Consider the following 27,950-nt stretch of genomic DNA (forward strand, 5'->3'; position numbering starts at 1 on the left):
GGGATGTCATATTGAAGAGGGAGCAAGAAGCATCCAGCCATGTCTCTGTATCCAGGTTAGAAGCAATTATCGCAGCCACTGAAACCTCCAGAGGATCCCAATAGGCTTTAGTCACTTCATGGCAGGCCATAGGGACATAACCAGATGTTCCTGTCATGCCTCCTACAGCATGAATGGTCATTGGTGGGAGGACTTTACTAGTTCTACAATGGGGTTCAGTAAATAGTCCATTCGTGTTAGCTAGACTTTTTGAGTGCTCTAATCCAACCAAGTAACTTTTCCCAGCCTTGGCTCCTGAGATCGCTCTAGTTCCTTGTACCTTTGACCACCAATGAGAAGTTGCCATCCACAAATGCGTTTTCAGGCATGAATATCCGCCCTTGGTTATAGCCACTGTAGACTCGCTGGTCCCCAGCAGAATACATGTCGCATAGTCTCTCAGCGCCCAGTTGGCTTCGGTAGAGGTCCCAGTGGACCACGCGCTGGCGGTCATTCAGCCGGTCCTGCGTCCACACCATCCGGTAGCTCTTACAAGAGAGCACTGTTCGAGAACCCGCCTTGGCTGTGATGTTCAGAACAGACACCACTACGCTCTCAGGATTAGAGGCATCTGCTGGAACTACAACAGGAAAGGCAACGGAGAAAGAAAAACGACATTGGAAAACATGCCCCAGACTGAAATCCTGTAGCAACTCACCTACTCTGAGCCTCAGAGCAAGACAATGGCAAATGTCCCTTGAAGCAAGTTGGCATGAAAACCCTGTGACAGAGTCATTATAGGGTCACAGTAAGTTGGAAATGACTTAAAGGCCGCTGTTGCTGTGTGCCTTCATGTCATTTCTGATTTGCAGCACACTTAAGGTGACCCTAGCACTAGGGCTAGTGTCAGCCCAATGTGGCAACTCATGCTCTTGAGTGGAGATTTGAATCCTGGTCTCCAGAACTGAGCATGAAAGTTAGAATCGTACAAGCTATTGCTTTTGCTATTACCATGTATGGTTTCAAAACGAATAGGAAGAAAATCAATTCATTTGAGACATTATGCTGTAGAAGAGTGCTGAGGATGCTGAGAGAGACTGAAGCATGTCCAAAGGAGGGTGACTAAAAGGGCGAAGGGTCTGGAAACCATGAAGCCTTATGAGGAATGGCTTAGGAGCTGGGGATGTTTAGGCTGGAGAAGAGAAGGTTAAGAGGTGATATGATAGCACCTGTGGAAAATCTGGATGGGAGAACTACAAGTAAAACCACCACTGACAATAGCAGAGCACAGTAAAAGACAGATAATGATAGTGGCCTGCTACTTAGGGCTGTGGTAGGATTACAGGTGACATGCCCTGAATGCTTAAAATGTGGTATATTTTTGTTATAATGAATTACCTGAATAAGGATGAACAACAGACTCTGAAAGAGAAAAAGCAAAGTAAAAATATTAGTTTCTATCCTTCCCAGATACCTGAAATGTCAATATAATGAGCCGCTTAAAGAAAGTATTTGCTTGCTTCCCATCGTCACAATGTCTCTAAACCTTTAACCCCTTTTAAAGGTGTGCCACCGCTGCCACCAATATCTCACTATGCGACTCATCCACCCGACTACTTTCTCAGATGGCAGCCCAATGGGTCTTTTTGATCCCATCACTGCCACCAATTATGTGAAGGTGATGGCCACTGACTATCCCACCAATTCTTCTCAGCAAGATTCAAACAAAGGACATATCCCAACCGTCCTAATCATTAATCCTCTGTCATCCCACTTTTTCAGTTGCTGCTTTTATAATGCCCTGGTTTCTCTCTCCTCCTTCCACTTTCCTCCGTCTTAACACTGAGTAGTTCAACAAACGTAGTTTGCACTCAACTAACTCAGCAAGAGGAAGAGGAGGCGAGGAGGTATAGAAGCGACTAGATTCAGGCAGATGTAAACTGCTGCACTTTCCTATCTTAAGTGTTCTTCCTAATTTATAACCTGTGAAGTATTGGAGGATAGCATTAAGCACACATTTGCACACTGTTCACCAACTTAAAGAATCTGGGTCGGTTTTAATGGTTAGGAGGGGAGGATCTGCATTAGGGTATGACCAGCATAGTCAATGACGATGAGTGATGAAAGAGGCAGTCCAGCCACATCTGAGGGCTGGATGCACTCCATCTTTGTACAAGTGATTTTATTAGAAATAAGAATAAACATATCACAGGAATGTAAGTAGGGTTGTAACTCCCGGATTTCCTCAGCCAACATGGGTAGGGGCCATACTGATGAAGGATTCCAGGAGCTGTAGTCCAATAAGTAACTTTCTTAAGCATTGATCTTGCTGAGGTTCAATCTAGCCTAACATCCGGCCCCATACAGACAGGCCAAAATAAAGCTGCTTTGGGTCACTTTGGAGGTATGCTGCTTAAATGATGCATGCATCCTAAGAGTTCGGAAGCCGTGTCAAAGCCATGGTCCAGTCCTAAGGACTGGAGCGCCGCTTTGGTACAGCTTCTGTACCCTTAGGACGCATGCATCATTTAAACAGCATACCTCCAAAGTGACCCAAAGCAGCTTTATTTTGGCCTGTCTGTATGGGGCCGATTATCCTGTACCCAACAAGGGGCAGTGAGAGATGCTTTCGGAAGGTCCAGAATCAACAGTGCTCCCTTGTCAACTGAGTTTTACCAGCAACAGATGTTTAGAGGCACATTGCTTCTGAAAATGGAGCTTCTGTTGCATAAAGAGCAATTGGAATAGGATGAGTGGGTACTGACATCTGCTGGAAAGTTCAATGGATCTGTCTAGACAAGTTGGATGTGCATTGAGGACATGCGCTTGATCCAGTTTGGCTTGGCGGCTGAGAGGGCAGATGCTCTGGAGAAGAAGATGAGAAGGGAAGGTCCACCGCACCCACATCCACCAGCCCAGAAGCAGCAGCTGTTGCTGCACCTGAAATAGTTTGCCCTGGCCTTGGGCTGCCTGTGTATTTGGCTGCCTTGAGGGAATAACTTGGATGGAAGTCCAAGGTTCAAAACTCACTGCAGAAATAATCCAGTTTGGGACCGATTTAAGAGCCCTGACTCAGTGCTAGGGAATTCTAGGAAGTGTAGTTTGTTGTGGCAAACCAGAGCTCTCTGACAAAGAAAGCTAAATGTCTCACAAAACTACAGTCCCCAGAATCCCCTAGCATTGGGCAGTTAAAGCAGTCTCAAACTGGATTAATTATCACGCTACCAGGTAAAACCAGCACCAGGAATGTGGTGTGTTTCATGCTATTCATAGCTCATGGAACATGAGGTTCTGAGCAAACAGCACATCTGGTGAGTTTCCTGCTGCGTGGAAGATGGCCAAGCCTATATATTTAATAGATTTGTCAGAAATTGAATGTGAAAAATCTGAAAGGGAAATCATGTTCTTTATATTAAGTGCAACGGCCAAAAATGACATACATGCCTTCACATGCACAATGCCAGAAAACTCTTGGCATTTCTGGTGCCTGGAAGGCAAATGCCGTTGGCTTAAAATAGTAATAATTGCCAGCATTTGTGTCTAATTGAAGCGTAGTCAGGTAGACTTTTATTAGGTAATTAGAATCATAGAATCCTAGAGTTGGAAGAGACTGCAAGGGCCATCCAGTCCAACCCCATTCTGCCATGCAGGAACTCTCAATCATAGCATCCCTGACAGATGCCCATCCAGCCTCTGTTTAAAGACCTCCAATTGCAAGTGCTCTAGTAGCTAATGCTCTAGCATCTTAAGAGGAAGTCCCAAGCCATTGCCAAAACCTTAAGGTCGCCCGAGCTTTTGTTAGCGCAGCTAGCCCTGTCCTGAGGCACCAGGATGGCATTTGCATGGTGCAGTGATGGGCAACTGCCACAGATTAGGGGGCTGCATTAACTCCACCGGGACCTGGAGTGCCACATGCCACAAAAAATGTATTCAAATTCTTTTGTTCTCCAAGTCCTCCCTGAACTATAGCACAACCTGGATTACAGTCTTCAGGCTGCAGGATCAAGTGGTTCTTAATCTTTGACCTAGCAGTCATTCAGTAGGGTTTTACAGTTCCCTACTGAATCGCTAAAAGAAGCCACCCTGGTGTAGTGGTTTGTATGTTGAACTACAACTCTTGGAGACTAAGGTTCGAATCCTAGCTCGACCATGGAAACCCACTGGCTGACCTTAGGCAACTCACACTCTCTCAGCCTCTGAGGACAGCAAAGGCAAACCCTTTGAAAAAACATGCCAAGGGAGGCCTCCCAGCGCCTGCTTTTCCACCAGCGGGAAGCCGCAGCCGTGGGGTCTTTTTATGCCGCGGTGGCAGCATAAGTGTGCCACTAGTGCACTTGTTATATAAGCGCCACACGGCGCCGTGCAGACGCCACACAGCGCTTACGTAACAATTGCGGCGCCCATGTATATAGGGTGCCGCCATTTTTACGCCCTTGTCATGAAGCAACCCTAGCACATGATGAGGGCATCACGAAAGGCCCATCCGTTCTGGACCCAAGAAACTACCATGTTAATATTTGCTTTAGGAGTGCCATAAGTCAGAAACAACTTGAAGGCACACAACAACAACAACAAACTGAATCACTAGTAGAAAATTTAGGCAGTATGATATAAATTTTCCTTTCCCCGGAATCTGGGGGACTTAATTAATTTCTTTCCCGGGATTTTGACTGAATAATAATAATAAATAGTGGGGAATTCTGGGGATTTTTGGTAAAACGTTCCAGGGAATATCTTCAAGGCTTGTTGGCAACACTGGCTCTCAGAGCGGCTTAGAGATTGCCCTGCCTTCAGGCTTACAATCTCAAAAGACACGACACAAAAGGAGAAGGGAATGGTGGTGGGGAAGGGGATCATGTCCGGTGGTTCTTCTCTCCCACTGAGGCCTGGACCAAGGCAGATGGACTGGAGGGAGGGCTCTCCTTCTTGCTCTAACATGCAGAAACATTATGTAAGGCCCTATACAGACAGGCCAAAATAAAGCTGCTTCAGGTCACTTTGGAGGTATGGTGTTTCAGTAATGCATGTGTCCTAAGAGTCTGGAAGCTGCACCAAAGCTGCACTCCTCAGTCCTTAGGATTGGAGTGTGGCTTTGGTGCGGCTTCTGGACTCTTAGGATGCATGTATCATTTGAACAGCATACCTCCAAAGTTACTTGAAGCAGCTTTATTTTGGCCTGTCTGTATCAGACCTAAATTAAGTTACCAACTTTTTTACGGCTCTTGGTCCTCTGCTCTAACAGTGAGCTGACACACCATCGGTCTATAACAATAAACGTTTCCCCCCATTTATTACAATGCTGGGAAAGTCTAGATCTACTAGGATGTTTTGGCACTTATTTTTGTTAAAGGTGCAGAAGTACAGCTAATAAAGAGGTGGAAACAATAAAGAGAATCCGGGTAAAACCCTACTACATCCCTAGTGATAATATACTCAGTCGCCCCTGACAAAATGCCTCTGCTCTGGGAAGCCTCATGAAGAACAGATGTTCCATCAGAAGAACATGCTGGAGCCTGGAAAGGCAATGGTGAAGCTCTCCTTACCATGCATTACAAAGCCATACATTATTTGGACTCTACTGCTCAAAACCTAAACCAGTCCATCACATTTTCCTGGTTCCCGGTTCTTCCAACTCTCAAAAGGAAGAAATCTCTCCAAGCAAAGCTGCATACTTTTGGTTAAAAAATGTAAAATGTCTGCTAGTGGAAACCTTACATAACATGCTCTTGTTCCAATGAAATGCCCCTTCGAAGTTCTTAAAAGAATTCCCCACATTTCAAGCAAGACCGAATACTGAAAACCAGCCTTATATTTGATGCAGCTCCTTCCAAATGCTCCCCATCCGCTTTTTGCTCCAAATAGCAGGAGAAAAGGGGGACTAGGGAGAGAAAAGGTAACCCTCTGCCTCCACTTAAGCTTACCTTGCAGAAAAGCTTACTGTTCAAGTTCTTTGGCATTGTTTTCCTTTGCTTCATCCTTTAGATCAGTAGTGCTCAACTTTCCTAATGCCGCAACCCTTTAATACAGTCCCCCATGTTGCGGTGACCCCAGCCATAACGTTATTTTCATTGCTACTTGCAAATATGTGTTTTTCAATGCTCTGTAAAAGGGTCGTTCGAACCCCAAAGGGGTCTCGACCCCCAGGTTGGGAATCACTGCTTTATCCCCTACGCTTTATCCTTGACTTATCCTTAGGTCATATCAAAAATAATTTTGGCCCCCAAACCTGCCCTCGACTTATCCGTGAGGTTGACTTATAGTAGTGTATATACGGTACCTTGCAGAAACAATAGCAGGGCCAAGAGGCTCTTGGTGGCTTGCTCCATGGCTCCTGGGCAGTCTCTTCTCCTTTTGCTTTTCTCCTGCAACGTTAACTTGTCTTTAGGCCTTTTTCTCCTCCGCTCGCCTTCCTTGCTTGAGAAAATACTTATGATCTCATCAGTTTACAGCCCAAAAAACAGGGCCATGCAGCAACCCTGCCTCCAGCTACAAGTGGTTAACTCCTCGCACACTCTCCCTCTCCTTCTTCCTTACACAGCTCAACTCCTACAGGACATAAATCCGATCTGACCATTCACTCCCAAAGTTTCTTTTGATGTAAGGCGAAGGGGTGTTTTTCAGCTAGTCGGATTTGCTGGCCTCCTAAAGCTTTGAGTTCCAAAAACAACCTCCGCCCCACCCACCTCCATCCTGGGGATGGTATTCGTTTTCTGGGGCATTGACAAAATCCAGCTGTTTTTGCCTTGTGCTGACATTTCACCAGATGTTGGCCTGGGTTCTGTTTTTCTGTCTCTGGGCCCTTCTGTGTTTGCTCTCGTTTTCTCCCACACTCATGCTTTCCTCCTCCACTTCTGCACTCTGCTTTGCCATAACATCTGCAATCTTCTGCATCCCCAGCTTAGAACATGGCTGGCCAGAAAGCACATTGTCGATATCTATAGGTGGATCTCTTGATGGTTTGCTGTGGGTCGGCAATGATGTTTGCCTCCCCGAAGTCCAACTCTAGAATTAGAATTCCTGCCCTAAATCACAAATGGCAATCTGTGGCCCTCCAAATGTTGTTGAACCACAACAACCAGGAGGTCTTAGCTGACAAAGACAGTATGAGGAATGCTGGGAGTTGCAGTCCAACGACCTATGCTTTGTTGTTGTTAGGTGTGATCAAATCAACTTCAGTTTATAGCAACCCCTTGAATGGGAGACAGCAAAGTCCCCCTGTTCTCAAGTGTTCTCCTCAGGTCTTCCTGACTCAGGGCCATGCATCTGGATAGATGCCTACTGCCTTCTATTACCTATCATTGCAAAATATGTTATTGTCTTTTCTAGAGAACATGTGTTGGCCATTTAACAAATACAGACAAGAATCCATCAATGGCCCAATACAGACAGGCCAAAATAAAACTGCTTCGGGTCACTTTGGAGCTATGCTGTTTAAATGATGCATGCATCCTTAGAGTATGGAAGCCATGCCAAAGCCACAATCCAGTCCTAAGGACTGGAGCGCAGCTTTGGCGCAGCTTCCAGACACTTAGGACGCATGCATCACTTAAACAGCATACCTCCAAAGTGACCCGAAGCAGCTTTATTTTGGCAGTTTGTATGGGGCCAATGATACCTTTATTGGCCAACTGAAATGCACAACATACTTGTTGCAAGCTTTCGAAGCTCCATGAAGCAATGCTGCTGGGTGGGAATGAGGGCAAACTACCACATTCAGAAAGAGAGCCAGTGTGATGTAGCTGAGAGCTGGACTATGACACTGGAAACTAGGGTTTGAATCCCTATGGCTCAGCCATAGAAACCCATGACTGGACGATCTTGAACAAGTCACATTCTCCCAGCCTCGGAGGAAAAGGCATCCCTGAACAAACCTTGCCAAGAAAACCCCGTGATAGGTTCACCTTAGGGTTGCCACAAGTTGGAAACAACTCGGGAAGCAAACAACTTGTAAGGCACACAACGGCAACAACTACATCCAGAGGTGCCAGATTAAATCATTGTACTGCCAGCTGCCAATCTTGGATCCACTTTACTGGCAGAAAAGGAATAATTTGCACACATAAGCAAGGCATAATCCTGAAATAAATGCACTACTGCACTAATTTAGTTCCACCATCAATTCAGCCCAATTACAGGACTGCAATCTTTTGCTTATTGAAGAGACCGGAGAATTTAGTTCCGTCTTCTGTATCTGGTTCTCTGTTCTCAACCATCAGATCCAGGCCAAAATAGTGACAGATAAGACAAAAAGTGTTATCTTGGCCATGTTTCATTCTCTCGTTTGGGAAAGTTATAGGGGGGCGGAAATAAGTTTGCAAACCCACTATTAACAGTTCCATATCTGGGACGCATTCTCCATACTGAGTATTTCTCTACTAAGACATCCCTTCCATCTCTCTGCCCTGGATACCAAGAGGTCCAACAGAGCCAGGAAAAGGCAGCTGGTATATGAAATATAGCACCAAGCACTTATGGTTTCCAGAAGGCTCTGGAGGAGAATAAAAGGAAGAAGTGGAATTAACACCAGGCCTAGCTCTGGAATCCATAAGTGCTCCATTGTGAACCCAATCCGCACACTGTTTCACTGCTGTTGGATGTTTTGGGGCTACCATTTTGGATTTAAGTCCAGACATGGATTGCAATCTTATTCGGGAAGGGTCTCAGATACATGGCAAGGTTAAAAGGGCCTTCTTTTTCAATGCATCAAAGATTAAACTGGAAACAACATTGCAGTTATAGATATAAAAAGGTAAAGGTTTCCCCTTTGACATGACTGTCAAGTCATGTCCAACTGTAAGGGGCAGTGGTCATCTCCTTTACTGGCCAGCGTTGCCAAAGACTACTTACATGGCTGAATGGAACACTAATCCACCAAACATATCTTTATTGGCCAACCGAAATGCACAATATACTTGTTGCAAGCTTTTGAAGCTCCATTGGCTTCTTCATCAGGCAACATGTTACAAACCAAACATGCTAGGTTGGAACATGGGACTATCCTAGACCCTGGGATTTTGAGTCTAGATTTCCTTCTAAGCCCTATGTACAAACATCTGGGGGGTCAGTTCTGTTATGAAACGTGTCCATGTAGTGAAGCATCCATGCAGATGGAGCCCTGAGATTTTAATTTGTGGAGAGTTGTAGTAGACGGTAATTAAAACATAGTCTGCTGTAACATGGTGTCCTCCAGAGATGCTGGTACTGCTGAAGTCATGAGAATAATAGGAGGTTACGTCTCGCAAGCCTGTAATTGTGGCTATGGTTACATTTCTGCCTTCTCGGCTCAAGAAGCCTGTTGTGGATTGTGTGTCAGCTGTGCTAGACGTTTTCAATGTAGATATGTTCTCAATAGCTTGTGATACTAACAGGAGGTTCTAGCAGACTGGCACCTGATGGGCTTCATTTGGCTCTGTGGGTACTGGCTACCCGGTGAAGTGCCATCCATCTGGGTGAATTTTATGGGGGTTGGCAACCCCTGCACCTGCAAGTCCAGTCCCATAACTATGGCAGGCTGCTTTAAGCATTTAGTGCAGCCAGAGTTGCCTCCCTGTGGGGCCCACAACTGTACCCAAATGTGGCACATCAACTCAACACGATCTTAGGGTCCCCATCATCTGAAGCCTGCCATTCAGCACTTTCATAGAGTCATAGAGTTGGAAGGGACCCCAAGGGCCATCCAGTCCAACCCCATTCTGCCATGCAGGAACTCTCAATCAAAGCATCCCCAATAGATGGCCATCCAGCCTCTGTTTAAAGACCTCCAAGGAGGGAGACTCCACCACAATCTCCATTGAGGGATTGTGTGCTTGCCGCCAACCCTTTGAGTGCCAAACCAGGACTGCAGCAACAACACGCTGCAGCCCTGAACCATCGCTATGCTGGCTCTAAAAGAAACGGCAAAATACCACTCCTTTTAAGACTGGTAAAAAGGTGCCCTTGCCACCATGGTGACACTTTTTGGCGCACCTTTCCGCATACGGCATATATTGAATTCAGATTACCATTGCATTCACTGTCTTTGATATCCCTCTGGATATGATTCACACCTGACTCCACAACTGCCTAGCTTTATCCAACGAATGTCTGAGAAAGGTAGTTTTGTGAATCTATTGAGATTTCTCATCTTTTGAGTGACCAATGGTTCCCAGGGCTTCTGGTTTAGGATGGACCAAAGGAGTGACACAATTTGATGTGACGTCTATGTTGTCTTTGTCCCCGGAACAGGATGTAATTCAAACATGTTCAAATAAATACACAATCAATGATACATGTGAAAATAGCAATCAAGTTAATTATATTATTAAGACATCATTTGAAATCATTTAAAAACTCCACGGTGATATTATAATACATGTTGTTGGACATAAACAAGCAGTCAGTTGATGAAGGTTTGAAACTTGTAGTGTAAGCATATCCCATGCGGCTGGCTATCCCAAGGGACCAAGGTCATTTTGCAATGTTTGAATTCCTATTAATTTATGGTTGTTATCCCCCATCTGAAGAATTATGGCTGCAGTCGTTTTTCACATTGTAAGATGGAAGAGCGCATTCAAAATGCAACTTGAGCTTTACCCATTTGGCAAGTTTTCTTTTCTGAATTCTTGGATTTCGTCACAAGACCATTAATAGGAACCGGTTAGAAAAACAGATGGTTTGCCTAGGAAAACAAGTTTAAAATAAAAACCACCTATCCAGATTAGTTCATGAAAGTGTTCTCTCCCTACATACCCCTCATTTTTTTTCCTGGTGTGTGTCTGTACAAAATTAAAGATTCAGAGAAAAATGCCTCTTGGGTGAAAATATTTCCAAGCTATCAGCAAGGAAGGGAGGAAAGTTGCAAGAGAGGTCTTATTTGCTTTAGATTCCTGTTGCAACTCATTGCAAGGAAATGCAGAGGTTTTTTTTTGTGGGGGTGTGTGTGCAAGTTTTGGGGACCACCTGAGTAAGATTCCTTCTATTGGCCTTCCTTCCTTTTCCTTGCTGTCATCTACTTGCTAGGTTTCTGGTAATAATCCACACAACTAGCTAGAGAGAAAGGGCAGACGGATAAGGAAAGTGTGGTACATCCTGTTCCTTTTCCCCCTGGTGATCATCTCCTGTGTTGTTGCTCAGGAGGACTGATCCACTCAAGTCCTAGCCAGACCAGGTTCAAAGGTACAGCGAAGTAAAATGAATCTACAGACAACACACAGTGAATTAGAAAAGCATTGGGGAAAGATGACGAAATTCTAGAAAAACAAAGGAAGTTCTCTCACAACTGTTCAGTCAAAAGCAGCTGCACCATTCATTGAATCCTAGAGTTGGAAGAGACCCCAAGGGCCATCCAGTCCAACCCCATTCTGCCATGCAGGAACTCTCACTCAAAGCATCCCCAACAGATGGCCATCCAGCCTCTGTTTAAAGACCTCTAAGGAAGGAGACTCCACTAGACTCCAAGGAAGGAGTGTGTTCCACTGTCGAACAGCCCTTACTGTCAGAACGTTCCTCCTAATGTTGAGGTGGAATCTCTTTTCCTATAACTTGCATCCATTGTTCCTGGTCCTAGTCTCTGGAGCATCAGAAAACAAGCTTGCTCCCTCCTCAATATGACCTCCCTTCAAATATTGAAACAGGGCTATCATATCACCTCTTAACCTTCTCTTAGCTAGAGTAAACATCCCCAGCTCCCTAAGTCATCCTCATAGGTCATGGTTTCAAAACCCTTCACCATTTTAGTTACCCTCCTTTGGACACATGGCTCCAGTTTCTCAGTGTCCTTTTTGAATTGTGATGCCCAGAACTGGGCACAATATTCCAGGTGGGGCCTGACCAGAGCAGAATAGAGTGGCACTATGATTTCCCTTGATCTAGACACTATACTTCTATTGATGCAGCCTAAAATCGCATTGGCCTATTTAGCTGCCACATCGCACTGTTGACTCATGTTCAACTTGTGGTCTCCTTGGACACCTAAATCCCTTTCACATGTAGTTTCATTCAGCCAGGTCTCCCATCCTATATCTGTGCATTTCATTTTTCCGCCCTAAGTGCAGTACCTTGCATTTCTCTGTGTTGAAATTCATTTTGTTAGCTTTGACTGAGCCAGCAAATGATAGAGGATGGTGGGGAAGAATTGCGCATACTCCATTTGTTAAAGAAAAAATAATTAGCTTACTTGCTGTTCACCGCTATGATCTTTGGAATAGTGGTATATAAATAAAACAAATTATTATTAAATTATTATTATTTATTAAGGCTAATGGGGGGAGGATCAGAGGGTGAAGAATAGAGTCAAAACAAGCATGACACTTAGGAAAGGAGTAGCTCGATCTGACTATACACTGATCATAGAATCATAGAGTTGGAAGAGACCACAAGGGGCATCTACTGATGCAGAGAAACATGTCGATACCCAGCAGACTTGCCAGACCCAACCAGTTGCACCCATCCTATAGAAATCAAATTAAAACCCTCTTAACTGCATTTCTTACAAATTCATAGTGACTTCCTTGCAAATTGTCAGGAACATTGTGTGCCCAGCTTGTGGCAACTGCAAAGTCGGTACCTTTTTTTTTTGGGTCAGTGTAGACAGGCCCTTATTTGCTAAATATGCTACTTAGGCTCCAATTGTTGGAAAAGGTGGGTGCCTTTAAAATAAATCAACGCAATGCAATCCTCTCAACTACCAGAGTGTTCTTTCTCTCGCTGACCAACAGAGATGAGTAATAAAGTATGGAATGTCACTTGCTGGCTGTCATATTGATTTTTGAGATCAAGTTGGATGGTTAAAGCATCGTGTGATGCTGATTCAATCTCTTTGTTATTTCCTTCTAGTTTTTTGAGGAGGAGAGATGACTTTTCCCTTGAAAGGTTTATCAGCATCAGAAGTTACTGTATACCAAATCAGACTAATAGGAAGAGTATAAACACAATTGTCGCATTATGCCGTATTATGCCAACGAACTATGGCCCTTTCATTCAAAATAAAACAAAGTTCTTGTCCTCACGTTTTTAAATAAGACTGGTTTAAAGAAGACATAGAGGCTTACACAAAGGCAGGTGCTTAGTCTGGCTCTCCAGGGATTTAATAGGAGCCTTAGGAGTTTATCAAATGGGAGGAATTTCTCTTAAATCTGAATGAAAAGAAAGTGGGGCCAGAACGCATTCACTTAAAGTCACTAGCTTAGTGCAATTACATGTATGCGCATTGCATTCGAACTGGCTTCCGATTGCCTGAAAATAGCATGCAATTTGCATGTGGCAGTCTATCATGCAATAATGTTAAACCCCATGATTGCATTCAGATTGCCATCGGATTATACTTCCAATTCCCCTTGTCTGATAAACTCCTTAGTAGTGGCTTGATTTGAATAAACTCTCCTAGAACTATGTCACATTTGAAAACCAAGTGACAGAGTGGATTTCAACCCAGAGTGGCAAAATAGCTTCAATTTGGGGTTTTTTAAGAGGGCACTCCAACCTCATGCTCGCTAGATACGTTGGGCCACAGGTTTTATCCTGTCCAGCAAATCCATAGGGTGCCAAGTTGGAAAAATCTTCTCAAAAGCCACATGGTTCTGGTAGGAAAATGCCATTGCTAACGAAAGGCCCTCACACTTTGAACATCTCGGCCCAGTTTAACTACAAACCACAGTGGGGTGCCACCTTCTTCAAAGGAGGGCATTTATCCCCTTCCCGAATTACTAATCACCGCCCCAAACCACAGATCCAGTAGAGCAGAAAACACCACAATGACAGAGAGCTTGCATATTATTATCTCTCCTGATCACAGACACACCATGTCCCCAGACGTGTCATTTTTTAACACTTGCCAGGGCTTTCCAAACCACTTTGCTTTATAAAAAGAAGGAGAGCTGACAAAACATAATTTTGGAGTAAAGGAAAAAAAAAGGTCTATTTATACTTCTGTCAGTCAAACAACCCCAGTGCCAAATTTAGACAAGTGGGGATGGAGTGTGTTCACTTTCTCAGGTACTGGAGTGTATCTGAATTCAGGAACAGCCATGACAAGAAATAACTGAGCAAGATTTTAGGGAATGTTGTAATCCATAATTGCTACACATTGGGCCCGAACGGACAGGCCAAAGTAAAGCTGCTTCGGGTCGCTTTGGAAGAAATGACGCATACATCCTAAGAGGCCAGAAGCCGTGCCATAGCCATGCTCCAGTCCAGTAATGGCATGCTCTTTAAATGATGCATGTGTCCTAAGAGGTCAGAAGCCATGTCGTAAGGAATGGAGTGCAGCTTTGGTGCAACTTCTGGCCTCTTAAGATGCATGTGTCATTTAAACAGCACACTTCCAAAGTGACCTGAAGCAGCTTTATTTTGGCCTGTCTGTTCTAGTTGCTAACTAAAATAAACCATTTGTAATTGGAGCATAGCAAATTCTCACCCATTCTTACTCTGGCTTGGCTTTGATTCTAGACCTGCCTCTGACAGCTCTGAAGTTTGAGTCATGTCCCCGAATACTCTGGGGTTCAGTTCTTGCAAAGCTCAACTCAGCAGAGCCGTCTTCTAGCCTTGCTCCTAGAGAGACACAAGTACAACTGGGCCTATTTTTTAACCTAAGTAGCTCTGAAGAAAGAATTCCCACTTGAGCACTGAGTTGGCACATCTTGCAGCTTTGCTGCGATGAAATCACACAGGCAGGAAAGGAAAGGGATTTGACTCAGAGATGCTCAAGGAAATTGCAAGCAAGAGGCCTTGAAACCACATCTGTATCATCAGTGAGTGTACTGGCTTTTGACTTGTTGCACACCAAGCCCCTATCCTCAAATACATGGACATACTGAACTGATTATTTCCTCTTTATTCAGCTCTCTTTGCTGGAAAGAGGCTGCTGTCCAGGTCCAAAAGTTGGGCCAAAGTTAAAAGAAACATACAAAAAACTACTCCCATCCCTGAGATCTCTTGCTGAGATCTCAAAGCTGTTTATTCTACTGGGTCATTCCATTCCTGCAAAGATATCTATTAAGAGTTTGGAGGAGTTGTCTCACAGGCTTGGAGAGATGGGAAAGATTTGGAGGGGATTAGACAAGTTTGGAGTTGCAAACACAACCTGTTTTTCATCAGGACTGGCTCAAGACATAGGGCTGGCTAAGGCAAAGATGGGAACTCATGCCCAAAGCCCTTTCTAAAGTTTGAGAAAGTTACTTTTTGGACAACCCCTTCCAGAATTCCACTGACCAGTTTGGTTGGGGACATTTTGGGAGCTAAAGTCCACAAAGAATAATTCCCCTAACTTTTGTTCATGCGGTAGAAGTGAATAGTTGTCAAAATGTGTGTTTCTCTAGGCCTCCTTTGACATATTTGCCATGTAGATGCTGCTATAGAGATATAAAGACGCTGCAAAAAGAAGCTTGTTTTTGCACCACGGAAATGGTGCATTAGCTGTGAGTATTCTGTGACTCTTTGGCACAGCGCATGTAAGCACTGCACCAAAACGTGTGCGGTCACCACACCCCCACTCTGCCCAGATGCCAGCGTTTATCACCGGTCTGTTTAGGCCCATGTATAAATTTGGTCTAACTGCTTGACTGGTAGGGAACCCTGGCTACCAAGCCAAAGTCCGCACAGTACTGACGTCAAATAAGAGAAACTCATTGCCCCACTGTTAAACCTTGAGTTGCTGACAGGTAAGCAGTGGCGTGTGTATGTGTTTTAAGAGTAAATTCTTTCAGATATCAAATGTAAAGGCCCCTTTTGTTCCCATCCAGATTACCGGGCAGCAGATGAAACTCCTGGGGAGCTCACAAGTTTGCAGGCAGGGTCTGGCTGATCTATGGAAAGAGGGCTAACCTGTCTGATTCGGTTGAAAAGCTGCTTTGTTCAAAAGATGCCTGTAAAAAGGGTGGCAGGACAGAAAGTGAGGGAAGCTGGAAAACCCAGAGCAGGTAAGAGCAATGGGAAAAGTACCCCACTACATAACCATTTCTCTAGCCAGGCCTGGCATTAACAAAGAGGAAGCCAAATATATTCCACATGCCCAATGTTAACCCCTTCCACCTGACTTTTTGGCCCACCATCCCCTGCTAAAACTTTCCAGACCTGCAAACCTGCCAACACAGAGAAGTTGGAGGTAGTCGCTCCTTTTATTCCAGCTCCGTTTACCAGTTTAGGAATAACCTGCTATCCAAACACATATGAGATCATAAGTGAAAGAGCTGGCCAAGGTATACATACAGCAGACAGACAGGCTTGTGTGCTCTGCTCTTGGTGCCCTGTTCAATGGGATTTATCACTTGAGCAGTGCAACCGACACAACGTGACATAGGATAGACCTTGTTTCTATTAAACCTTGATATTTAAAATTGGTTGATTTTATCTGTTGATTTATACACACACACACACACACGCATGCATGCATGCATGATGGTATCTTGTTGATGACATACACATGCCTAAGTTTCCTTTACATAGGCATATGTCTTTTTTAGTGCCCTTCCTCTCTCTGCAATATTCAAAGCTTTCCCCAGACCTGCCACAGCTTCTGTAGCTTCCACATACAACCGTTCTGTTTCTTAGGGAGCAGGCAGGAATGAAGAAGCAACTAGCAATGTCCATGCAGCCAGATGCAAAATTATTATGATACATCAGTACTGAGATTCACCAGAGTCCCCTGGAAGTCTCAGCATGGTTGCAACCATTCAACATTTGGCTAAGGGGACACAGCCAAGCACTTCGATTCTGCTGGCTCCGCATGAGGCACAGCATGCCCATGTCAGAGTATGTACATGGTAGAAGTATGATGCTATGCAGAGCCGTGCTGAATCAAGGGCTCCCTAAACATTTTACATAGATCAGTATTGAGACACTCACTGCCCTCAGGCTTACAAACTAAAAGACATGACACAAAAGCAAAACTGGATTAGGAGGAGACAAAAGAAGGAAGGTTAGGCTAGTCATTTTAATCGCCAGATGGAATGTATGCATCTCAAAACGGATTAAATATGCATAATGTTAACAGTCAGCTTCTCATGTCAAGAGTTTTTTCCTCTAAGAAATCCCTAAATAAAATAGGGCAAATCATGGTCCAGCGGTCCCATCTGATCCATTCCCAGTGCACCAGTCTACAATTTAGCAGTTCTCCTCCCATATTATGTTTCTTCAACAAACCATTCTCTTATAGATTTCATAGTATCCTAGAGCTGGAAGAGACTACAAGGACCATCCAGTCCAACCCCATTCTGCCATGCAGGAATTCACAATCAAAAGAACCCTGAGAGATGGCCACCCAGCCTCTCTTTAAAGACCTCCAAAGAAGGAGACTCCACCACTCTCACTTAGGGAGCAGGCATGAAGCAGGGGTGCACTGGATGCCTAAGGCGCCAGGGCACCCCTTTTCCAGGCCAAAGAGAAGTGGCATTTTGCCACTTTGGCCTGGAAAAACACTGGATTGGGGCCGCATGGGCTGCCAGTGAGGTTGCCCTGGCCCAATCCAGTGCAAACACAGATGGCTGCAGGCTGCCCTTTTGGGGCTGTCTGCACCATGCCAACTAATTTCTTCCAAGTTCAGTTTCAGCTGGATCTCTTCATGGTAACATAAGTTTAAACATTGATTCTTGACAGCTGAGCATCCCCTGCTGGTTCATCAGCAGTTTGTAAAATGGCACGTGTTTGGGGCAACAGGGACAGTGCATGGAGGGGTGTGTGATTTAGTGAGAAATCTGTACCCTTAACCCTGCCTTGCTTACAATCCCCCCTGCAGACCTATACTGCCACCCTTCCCCTAGCAGTCTGCCTGGCAGACCTCTGAAAGAGGATGGAGTGATAGTGGAGAGATGCCACAGATGTGGTCAGTCACCTCAGGGAACAGAATTAGGCACACAAGGGACCTGCTGGCACATCTGGCGTCAGAGGAAGAGAGCTCATGATTTCATAGAATCATTGAATCCTAGAGCTGGAAAAGACCCCAAGGGCTATCTAGTCCAACCCCTGCCATGCAGGAATTCACAATCAAAGAACCCCAAGATGGTGCCACCCAGCCTCTGTTTAAAGAGTGCCCTGCTGGCCACACTGATGGCATGGATAGCCTGGGCCTCCAGCAATGCCAGGGGAAGGGGAGAGTGAGACCTGTGGCACAAGACCAAGGATCCTTCCTATGCCCCAAGAACATGGGAGACATGGATGTGGGCAGCCAACGAACCCCTATAGAGGCATCAGTCAACCTCAATAGAGGTACCATATATACTCCACTATAAGTCCAACAATTTACATCCAGAAATCGACCCTAAACTCATGGGTCAACTTATTTATGGATCAATGCACTTTGGATGTTATCACACGGGGAAGACTTGGACGTTTAAAGCGGGGCCAATGCAGGCTCATCCAGGGCTCAGGGACGAATTCGCAGCTGCTTTCCACATGACGCTGCAGGCAATCAGAAGAGAATCCAGGGTGAATGTGAAGTCAATTAGGAAATAAGCAAATTCGCAAAACTACTGGATTCACATTTCCAGTTTGCTTGCAAATTGACTCCTTTCATGTAATGGCTGCTGTGTGAAAAACCAAGGGTCCAAATGCATCCGGATTCCTGCTTTCTCAAGCTGCCTTGCTGTCCCTGGGAGAGACTCCTGGAGAGTGGGGGGGGATGGAGGACATGTCTTGGAAAAGGAGGGTATGGAAGCAGGCAGGTTTATGGACCCAACCTCCTCTTTTCTCTCTCTCTTGTGTGTGTGTGTGTGTTTGTGTGTGGTTTTAGGAGTTTGCAAAGGGCAGCCTCATTCTGCCTCTGAAACACCTTTTGGGGCTTCTGTAGCAAAGAGGATTCCCCCCCTCCCATATCCCCTCCCCTCCCCTCCCTGGAGTGTGTGTGTGTGCGCGCCCACTTATTGAAATGACAGTTTTGAGCATGCTCAGAAAAGGTATTTCTAAGCAGGTAATGAGGATTTCTTTCCTTTTGATAGCCAAATTCGCTTTAGGCCCACTTTAATGTGCTTTTAACCCCTGGTTGCGCTCTGTGTGTGATAACCAATAGCAAATGGGATTGCTTTTCTGGGATGCCACCACTTTAACCATTTTGGGGATGGAAGCACATAGGACCTACATGTGATAAGGTCCTTCGAGGGCTTAGAAAGATCCTGAAAGAAGCACCATCCCATGTGCCTCGGCAGTGAATTCTGAAAGAGCTGCCCAGGCAGAAGACTTAGAGAGCTGGGGATGTTTAGCCTGGAGAAGAGAAGGTTAAGAGGTGATATGATAGCCCTGTTTAAATACTTGGAAGGGGTGTCATATTGAGGAGGGAGCAAGCTTGTTTTCTGCTGCTCCAGAGAATAGGAAACACAGCAATGGATGCAAGCTCCAGGAAAAGAGATTCCACCTCAACATTAGGAAGAACTTCCTGAGAGTAAGGGCTGTTCGACAGTGGAACACACTCCCTTGGAGTGTAGTGGAGTCTCTTTCCTTTGGAGATCTTTAAACAAAGGCTGGATGGCCATCTGTTGTGTATGCTTTGTTTGAGATTTCCTGCATGGCAGAATGGGGTTGGACTGGATGGCCCTTGCGGTCTCTCCCAACTCTATGATTCTATAATACTGCTGATAAGATTGTCAAGCAAACAAGATTCACTTTAAAGGGATTATGTAAGTGTTTTACCATTGCCAGGGGAGAGAAGGTGGAAGAAACCGTTCTTCTGTTTAAATATTCTTTAATTATAAACAACCAAATCCCCCCCAAAACAACGTCAATCAGACTTTACATTCTTGAGATATATCTTGGGAACTACCCATCCTTCTGGGGGCTTCCTCAGTCCAGCTCTCCTCCAGATCCGTTCCAGGTCACGTTCAAACCTCTTCTATAAAAAGAGAAGGAAACACAAATATCAACATCGAAGCTATCTCTCTCCCCTTTCTTCACCATCACCCTACTTTTTCCTGACCATCTGCTAAGTTTAAAAAACGTTGAGCCTAGTTCTCTTGTACATTTTCAGTCCCACAAATGGAAGGAGAATTTCAGCTCCAGGAATGTCTGCAGTTAGGTTTCATATTCGTATGTATAGGCTTTATGCAATAGACAAAAATTAAAATGTATCATATTTTATATAGATATTGTTATATAACTATGGGCTGTCTTAATATTTAATTTTACATTTATATTTATATTTGTTTTCCTATATCCCCCAGAGAAGACCATGGAAATAAATGCACAGGCAAAAAAGCCTTGGGTTTCCCCCCAAATAAAAACAGCCATTCACTGTACACTTGAAGACAGATCTCCTTTTGTTCCTATTTAGGTGGTCTCTGCTATTTGCCTCGTCTAAGAGAAACCGAACCAAAGTTTTCAGTCTTTACTAGGTACCTTGTTTCTGACTCACCTGTTTTCTCTTCCGTCTGCCTTCCTTAATCTTCTTCCGCAAAAACTTTGTCCGTTTCATTAGCTTCTTGTACTTGTGCCTATTCATTTTCCGTCTCCTGATCTTCAGGATCTTCTTGCATTCCATTGTGTGCCACTTTAGTGCATCGTCCCCAATCTCCGCCACCTCTTCATCCTCCTCTGTCCCCCGAGAACACGGCGGGAGGATGTACTCTTGCGCAGGTTCGTAACCGAGCCTCTCGTGCACGTTGACGAAGCCCACATTGTTTGGGAGTATATACCGGACCGTAAGCCAGCTTTCCAAGGGGGAGATGGACATCTTGCGGGGCACTAGCATTTCTTCCAGTTCAGGATCCAGTGTGTACCACTGTGGGGAGTGAGCTCCATTTTTACTGGAGGGATGTGTGCTATAATGTGCAGAAACCGCTGGTCGAGGAATCGGAAAGGAAGCAACTGATCTTGATACCAAACGTTCTGTGAAGAAGCGAGATTAAAGTCTGTGAATTCATGGCGCTTTATCGATTTGCGGCAAAAAAATAGAGCAAGAGAGTCTTGCTGTACCTTAAAGATGGGTGGTTTCCCCTATAACACTTTGGGATGTATACATACATCACTGGGATCCACAACCCACTAGGATCCACAATCATACATCACTGGGATCCACAACCCCACTCAACCAAATATACATCACTGGGATGTATACATACATCACTGGGATCCACAACCCACTAGGATCCTCAACTATATATCACTGGGATCCACAACCCACTCAACCAAATAATTGCTGTTGTTACTGCTGTCATTATGTGAAGCCAATCAACTGGTGACCCTATCATACAGGTTTTCTTGGCAATATTGATTCTGAGGAGATTTACCATTCCTTTCTTCCAAGGGTGAAATAGTATGACTTATTAAGGTCACTACATAAGCTTTCATGGCACATTACACCACACTGGCTCCCATAAATCATCACAATAATAGCAACTGTAAGAAGTACAAAGAGTAACCGCAGATGTCTATGCATTCCTTCTGCAGAATGTCTACTGCATTGACCCACATCACAGCTTCAGAATGTTTGGCCTCCTAGATACCTTTGAATTAACTCGATCAATCCCTTACTGAAGGATTATGGTTGGTGCTAATGGGAGTTGGAAAGCAAACCATCTGGAGGGCCAGATGTTCTGCATCTGTCTCCCAAACAGCATAATATCCCAAGTCTGCTGAGTTGAATTTAGGGGCATTTGAAATGCCTTCCTTTTTCTGGCTAGGGTTCGGCCGGAAAGGAGAGAGCCTTCAGCCCTCCAAAGGTTTTGGACTTTAACTCCAATCAGCTTCATCTAGCATGGCTATGGGGTCTGTGTGTCAAAATTGGATAACTCTTACTGTGCCAAGAGTTCCACACTCCTGGTTTAAACTGCCTGGTCCCCAAAGCCCTTCACATTTCCATGACACGCAGTAGCTCAGCCGGTCACAAATCTAGACTGAAACATAACGGAGGGACAGTTGTAGATAGTTGGAATATAGCTTGGAATGCAGCCAGACATGAAAGGGTTAGGGTTAGTGGAGTCTCCCTCCTTGGAGGTCTTTAAGCAGAGGCTGGATGGCCATCTGTCAATGGGGATGCTTCGACTGAGAGTTCCTGCATGGCAAAATGGGGTTGGACTGGATCATGGCCCTTGCCGTCTCTTCCAACTCCATGATTCTATGGCGTCTGATTGTTACCTTCTCTACCGCTTATGGCCTCAGCAGCAACCGGTAGTATTGATACTCACCAGTGGTATTTGTACCACCATTAGGGCACATGGACAGAAAAAAAGAGGTTATTATTATGACAGGCAAGTTCTCTAAGGGTACAGAGAGATCCACAAAACTCCATTACATCTATACCTATGCAGAGACACAACACACATATGTACATCCACTTGTATATACACAAGGACATATACAAATATCAATACATATACATATACACACCTTGCCACCCACAAAAACTTGCTGTGTCTGAACTGAGGAAGTTAGCAGTGACAGGTTTCATACCATGGAAACAAGCACGAATGCTAACGGTTGTCCGCACATCATGTTGTTATTAAAGATCTATGAGGCCAGTTAAAATCTGTATTATACATACAATCACACCGTTGTTTCTACTGTAGTAACCTCATAGTACCTGGGATTTAGGGAAGGATGTAGTTCACTGACAAAAGGCTCGCTCTGCATGCAGAAAGTCCCATGTTCAATCCCTGGCATCTCCAATTAAAAGAACTGGGTGGTAAGTGATGGGGAAGATTTGCACCAGAGACCCTGGAGAACTGCTACCAGTCAGAGCACACCTAAGCTACCATAAGTCACATTGGCCTTGTTAGCTGTTGCATCTGCATTAAGAGGAGTATAGTGTCTCGCTCAAGGGAAGTAATAGTCCCACTCTATTCTGCTCTGGTCAGGCCCCACCTGGAATACTGTGTCCAGTTCTGGGCACCACAATTCAAAAAGGATGTGGAGAAACTGGAGCCATGTGTCCAAAGGAAGGAGACTAACATGGTGAAGGGTCTGGAAACCATGCCTTAGGGAGCTGGGGATGTTTAGCCTAGAGAAGAGAAGGTTAAGAGGTGATATGACAGCCCTGTTTAAGTATTTGAAGGGATGTCATATTGAGGAGGGAGCAAACTTGTTTTCTGCTGCTCCAGAGAACAGGACCAGGAACAATGGATGCAAGCTCCAGGAAAAGAGATTCCAGCTCAATATTAGGAGGAGCATCGTGATAGTAAGGGCTGTTTAACAGTGGAACACAATCCTCCCTCAGAGAGTAGGGGAGTCTCCTTCCTTGGAGGTCTTTAAACCGAGGCTGGATGGCCATCTGTCAAAATGGGGATGCTTTGATGGAGAGTTCCTGCATGGCAGAAGGGGGTCTGACTGGATTAGTGGTCTTCTTGGGGTCTCTTCCAACTCTCTGGTTCTACGATTGAGAGTTCCTGCATGGCAGAATGGCGTTGGGCTGGATCAGGGCCCTTGCAATCTCTTCCATCTCTATGATCCTAAGCCAGTGTCCTGTGTCCCATGTATTCCTGCACTTACCTGTACCTCGTGCAACTCGTGCGATCTGAAGCGCCAGCCGTGATATCAGCATATTGGACCGATCTATGAGACATGGATGGAAAGAGGTGTAAAAACACAGGGGCTGTAGTAAGGCTCCACTCCCAGTCCTTCCAAGCTGCTTCCCCCTCTATAGCATTGGGAACTAGGCATCACTGGGACCCACAACCCACTCAAACATTCAATGGAGTCAAAAGTCCAGACCAACTGCCTTGAAAATGCCACACTCACTTTGGCTTAAGTACCTTTTACGCAGCCACTTACCATTCCTCTGAAGGCCAAAGTGATGAGTAAGACGCAACTTCCGGTTCAGCACAATGGTCCGCCGCCTCAGCGTCCCTCCGGACAACGAGAGGCCCCTCCTTTGGTTCCGCCGACAGGAAGTTCCCCCGATCTTTTCTTTGAGCGATGCCTCCCTCTGGCGGCGGCTCGTGGAATAGCAGCACCCGCGGAGACTGAGCTGTTTTTGGACTTCAACTCCTGAAGCCTCAGCCCTCTTAGCTAATGGCCTGGGATTCTGGGAGCTGAAGTCCAACAGCCCTGGAAGGCCAGAGTTTGGGAACCACTGAGGCAGCTCAAAAAAACCCTACTTTGATGGAGATGGTTCTAACCCAAGGAATCCTGGGGTTTGCAGTTTAGGGAAGCAGTGGGGTCACTGGGGTTGCTGTCCACGCCCAATGACCTCTCCCCATAGAATCACTACTACAGTCAGCCCTCCTTATCCACTGATACATTTATCCACAGATTCAAGCATCCAGAGCTTGAAAATAGTCAATCAAAGCATAAATTCCAAATGGCAAACCTTGGTTTTCTATTTCCTATTCTGTTTTAACCACCGACAGGTTTAGGTAGGATCTCTTTTCCTGTAGCTTGCATCCATTGCTCCATGTCCTATTCTAGCAGCAGAAAACAAGCTTGCTCCATCCTCAATGTGCCACTCCTTCAAATGCTTAAAAAGGGCTGTCATATCACAGCCATAGCCGTTTCTGCAGGGGAACAGTGGGGTCACCTCCTTTTAGGAAGTCACCTGGTGTGGTCCAAACCTTCCTTAGCGATCCCACTGTGAGGATACTTACCATCCTTGACCAGACTGCTCCAATGCCTCGCCAAAATACAAATCCCAGGATCCCACAGGATGCGGTCATGGCACTGACGTTGGAATAATTGTGCTGCAATAGTGTAGTGCGCAAAGGCCTTACGTCTTTTCCCTTTGGAGAACCCCACAGCAGGACCAAACCCGTTGTGGAAGTCATTTGCTTAGGTACTATCACTACCAGCAAGACATGAGCCCAATCCTCTCCCTCTCTCATACCCCACAGCCGTCTGCCTCCAATACCAAAGGTACCAATATATAGACCTCATGACTGCTAGCTTCGCTTACAGTCCTGCATTGGTGGTGACTAGGTTATAAATCAGTTGTCACTTGCAATTGCTTTCTTTCTCCAGTAACTGAGGTATAATGGCATTCTTTGAGAGACCGCATCTCCCTATATGAATCGTAGAATCCTAGAGTTGGAAGAGACTGCAAGGGCCATCCAGTCCAACCCCATTCTGCCATGCAGGAAATCCAAATCAAAGCATCCCCATTGACAGATGGCCATCCAGCCTCTGTTTAAAGACCTCCAGGGAAGGAGACTCCACTACACTCCGAGGAAAGAGTGTGTTCCACTGTCGAACTTAAGTTCCAGGTGAGTCCTGACCAGAGCAGAATAGAGTGGCACTATTACCTCCCTTGATCTCTATACACTATACAGTACTTCTATTAATGCAGCCTAAAATCGCATTGGCCTTGTTATCTGCTGCATTGCACTGTTGACTCATGTTCAACTTGTGGTCTACTTGGACTCCCAGATCCCTTTCACATGTTGTCTCCTTAAGCCAGGTGTATATCTGTGCATTTCATTTTTCAGCCCTAACTGCAGTACCTTACATTTCTCCATGTTGAATATCGTTTTGTTAGGTTTGGCCCAGCTTTCTAGTCTATTTAGGTCATTTTGAATTGTGATCCTGTCCTCTGGTGTGTTAGCTACTCCTCCCAATTTGGTGCTATCTGCAAATTTGATAAGTATGCCCCCAATTCTGTCATCTAAGTCATAAAGATGTCACTATAATGTTACTGCAACATTACTTTTACTGTTACTGCAATAAATCAATACCTTTGCAATTCACAGTGATGTCAAGGCTTTTCTTGGACCCAACATTTTTGGCTATCTGACTATGAGTCCGCCTGTTTATGTTGGATAATCGAGACTCTACTGTATACAAGAATTACTATATTCTTGGAAGCAGGTTCATGCTTTTCCTTTTAGTCCATGTTTTTCCTGGTGACCCAAACTGAGGTGGAAAGAAACAAGTGGCCATCATTGCTTGAGAGCACATCTTGAAGCATCTTCTCCTTACCCTTGCCTCTTCAGCCTTCATCCCGCTCCTATCTGCTTGTTGAAACCTACTATCTCCTGTTGCCTTCTATGAACTATGGATATCTTTCCTGTAAAATTGAGCCAAGCAATCTTTTATGCATGACAGAAGGAGGCACTTGGTATGGGTTTGGACTGCACTGGCTTTCCAGGACGCCTTGGAGGTCTGCACACCTTGCTGTGTTCCCACAGACCCCGAATTTCCCCATAGCTTCACAATGGTCCATTTTCATGTTTTTTAAAAGGACTTCTCCTGGGGTTAAAACAGCCCCCCCCCCAACATGGCCAAATTGTCCCTCCTCAACCCACTGGGAGCATGGAAGCCATTTTGTACCAATTTCTCTGAGGACCTCAAAATACCCATAGGATACACCTTCCCCCACTGCCTTGTGTATGAACTTTGGCTCATCCCAAAAATCATTGGCTCATCCCAAAAATCATTACTACACAACTCTAGCCGAGCTTTAAGATGTGATTTCATGGGGTAAAGACAAAGTCTGGCAGAACGTTATGAATTTTCCTCCTTATGAACTAGCTTTGAGCAAGATTTTAACTTTACACATCCACATTCAATGTGATAAAACCAAAGATATTGAGCTGCAACTTCAACTAAAGAGTGCTTTGCCTATGCAGCTATGTGACATCCTATACACACGTTACTGTATTTTTAAAAAACAGGAAAATAAAGGCGTTACAGACTGCCAAAATAAAGCTGCTTTGGGTCTCTTTGGAGGCATGCTATTTAAATGATGCATGGGTCCTAAGAGTCCGGAGGGCGCGCCAAAGCCACACTCCATTCCTAAGCACTGGAGTGCAGCTTTGGTGCAGCTTCCAGATTTTTGGATGCATGCATCATTTAAACAGCATACCTCCAAAGAGACCCGAAGAAGCTTTATTTTGGTACTCTGTAACAGGCCTATATGCCTGGAGAGCACTATCTTTGAGAATCCTGAATTATGGATAGTATTAAGAAGCTATTTCTGCCCTTGAGATGTTGAGAATCCCAAAGCCACAGGACCACTGATCCTGCTGGTAATCGGAGTTGTAACCCTGAAAAGTGGCTTTCCAGGCTAAGGTTTGGAGTTAGAAAAAGAGAAACCCTTTGGTTAAGCCTAAATTTGTCCTGTCCCAACACTTTCCGACTAAAACAGCTTGAGAACTGAGGCAGAATGTTTAAATACAAAATCAAATACTTTAATGAAACCAGGGAACAGGAAGACAGCTCAGATATACCACTAAAACGGATATTCCGGTGCCGCATACAATTCTCTCTGAATAGAAACACTTTCTCTTAAGCAAGCAAGGGATGGACCAAACTATCAGTTCTTCAGCATTTTTTTTAAAGATCCTGAGTAGAGAATTTATATCTTAAAACGTTGTATTATACGAAAAGCGTCACAAGTCCTGAGCTGGTGGCCGGCACCAGGCATTCCACCGTTCTTAAAAAATAGGCCACTTCCAACACAAGGAATCTAAATAATTTTCACATTTCCAGAATTCTTCAACAGAAAGAAAACAAAAATTGGGGGCGAGAGAAGAAATTGTGGAGGAATTTTAAATAGTCAATATGCGGGTTACATACATACATCCCTCAGATTTAAAGAAACATGTTTTGCACTATTGCAGGGTTAAGGCCTTCCCTTGCTCTTAATTGTTCCAATACCAGATACATATTCACAAAAAAGACTGCCTAATATAGGCATGTATCCTTTTAAAAAAGTGTGTGTTATACAATGCTATCAGGTCCATTGCAAAAGAAAAACCAAGGACTGCTGTTAGCACCAAGCAATGCTGTAGAGTTTGCACTTTCAAGGTTCTCTTTTTTGGGGGGGAAGCAATCTTTGAACACTTGGAACGGCTTCACAAGGCAACTCAACTCCGCAGAATCCGGGAATCGATCTGGACACAACTCTGCTCCCACAGCACAAAGGAGCATCACTAGTGTAATGTTAGGGACAGGAGATCCAGGGAGAATGGTTTCCCCACATTGTGAGGAGAAAGATTCAAAATTGAGGCATCGATAGTTTTTTGTGGGTTCTTGGGGCTATGTGGCCATGTTCTGGCATCTGTGGCTGGCGTCTTCAGAGAGTGGAAAAATGGGGTGTATATATACAGTGAGAGCCTGGGAATGCAGGAGTGCTTTGCATGTCTCTT

General features: G+C 44.9%; 1 protein-coding gene across 2 annotated transcripts in view; it reads right to left on the bottom strand.

Annotated features, from left to right (window-relative positions):
* MXRA8 (matrix remodeling associated 8) overlaps positions 1 to 23,761 on the bottom strand; it is a 36,545-nt gene extending 12,784 nt beyond the window's left edge. The window contains exons 1-4 of one of the 2 annotated variants that reach the window (XM_042479638.1): positions 23,644 to 23,761; positions 23,362 to 23,424; positions 1,378 to 1,401; positions 320 to 619 (exon numbers count right to left, since the gene is read on the bottom strand). In XM_042479638.1, the coding sequence (XP_042335572.1) occupies positions 320 to 619; positions 1,378 to 1,401; positions 23,362 to 23,413 (376 nt within the window). In that variant the 5' untranslated portion in view covers positions 23,414 to 23,424; positions 23,644 to 23,761. Of the gene's footprint in view, positions 1 to 319; positions 620 to 1,377; positions 1,402 to 6,256; positions 7,307 to 23,361; positions 23,425 to 23,643 lie in introns of those variants that run through there. The other variant, XM_042479639.1, reaches the window with a different exon arrangement.
* Between the last annotated feature and the right edge of the window lie 4,189 nt (positions 23,762 to 27,950).

The sequence above is a fragment of the Sceloporus undulatus genome, chromosome 7 (assembly GCF_019175285.1).
Source record: "Sceloporus undulatus isolate JIND9_A2432 ecotype Alabama chromosome 7, SceUnd_v1.1, whole genome shotgun sequence".
Taxonomy (NCBI): domain Eukaryota; kingdom Metazoa; phylum Chordata; class Lepidosauria; order Squamata; family Phrynosomatidae; genus Sceloporus; species Sceloporus undulatus.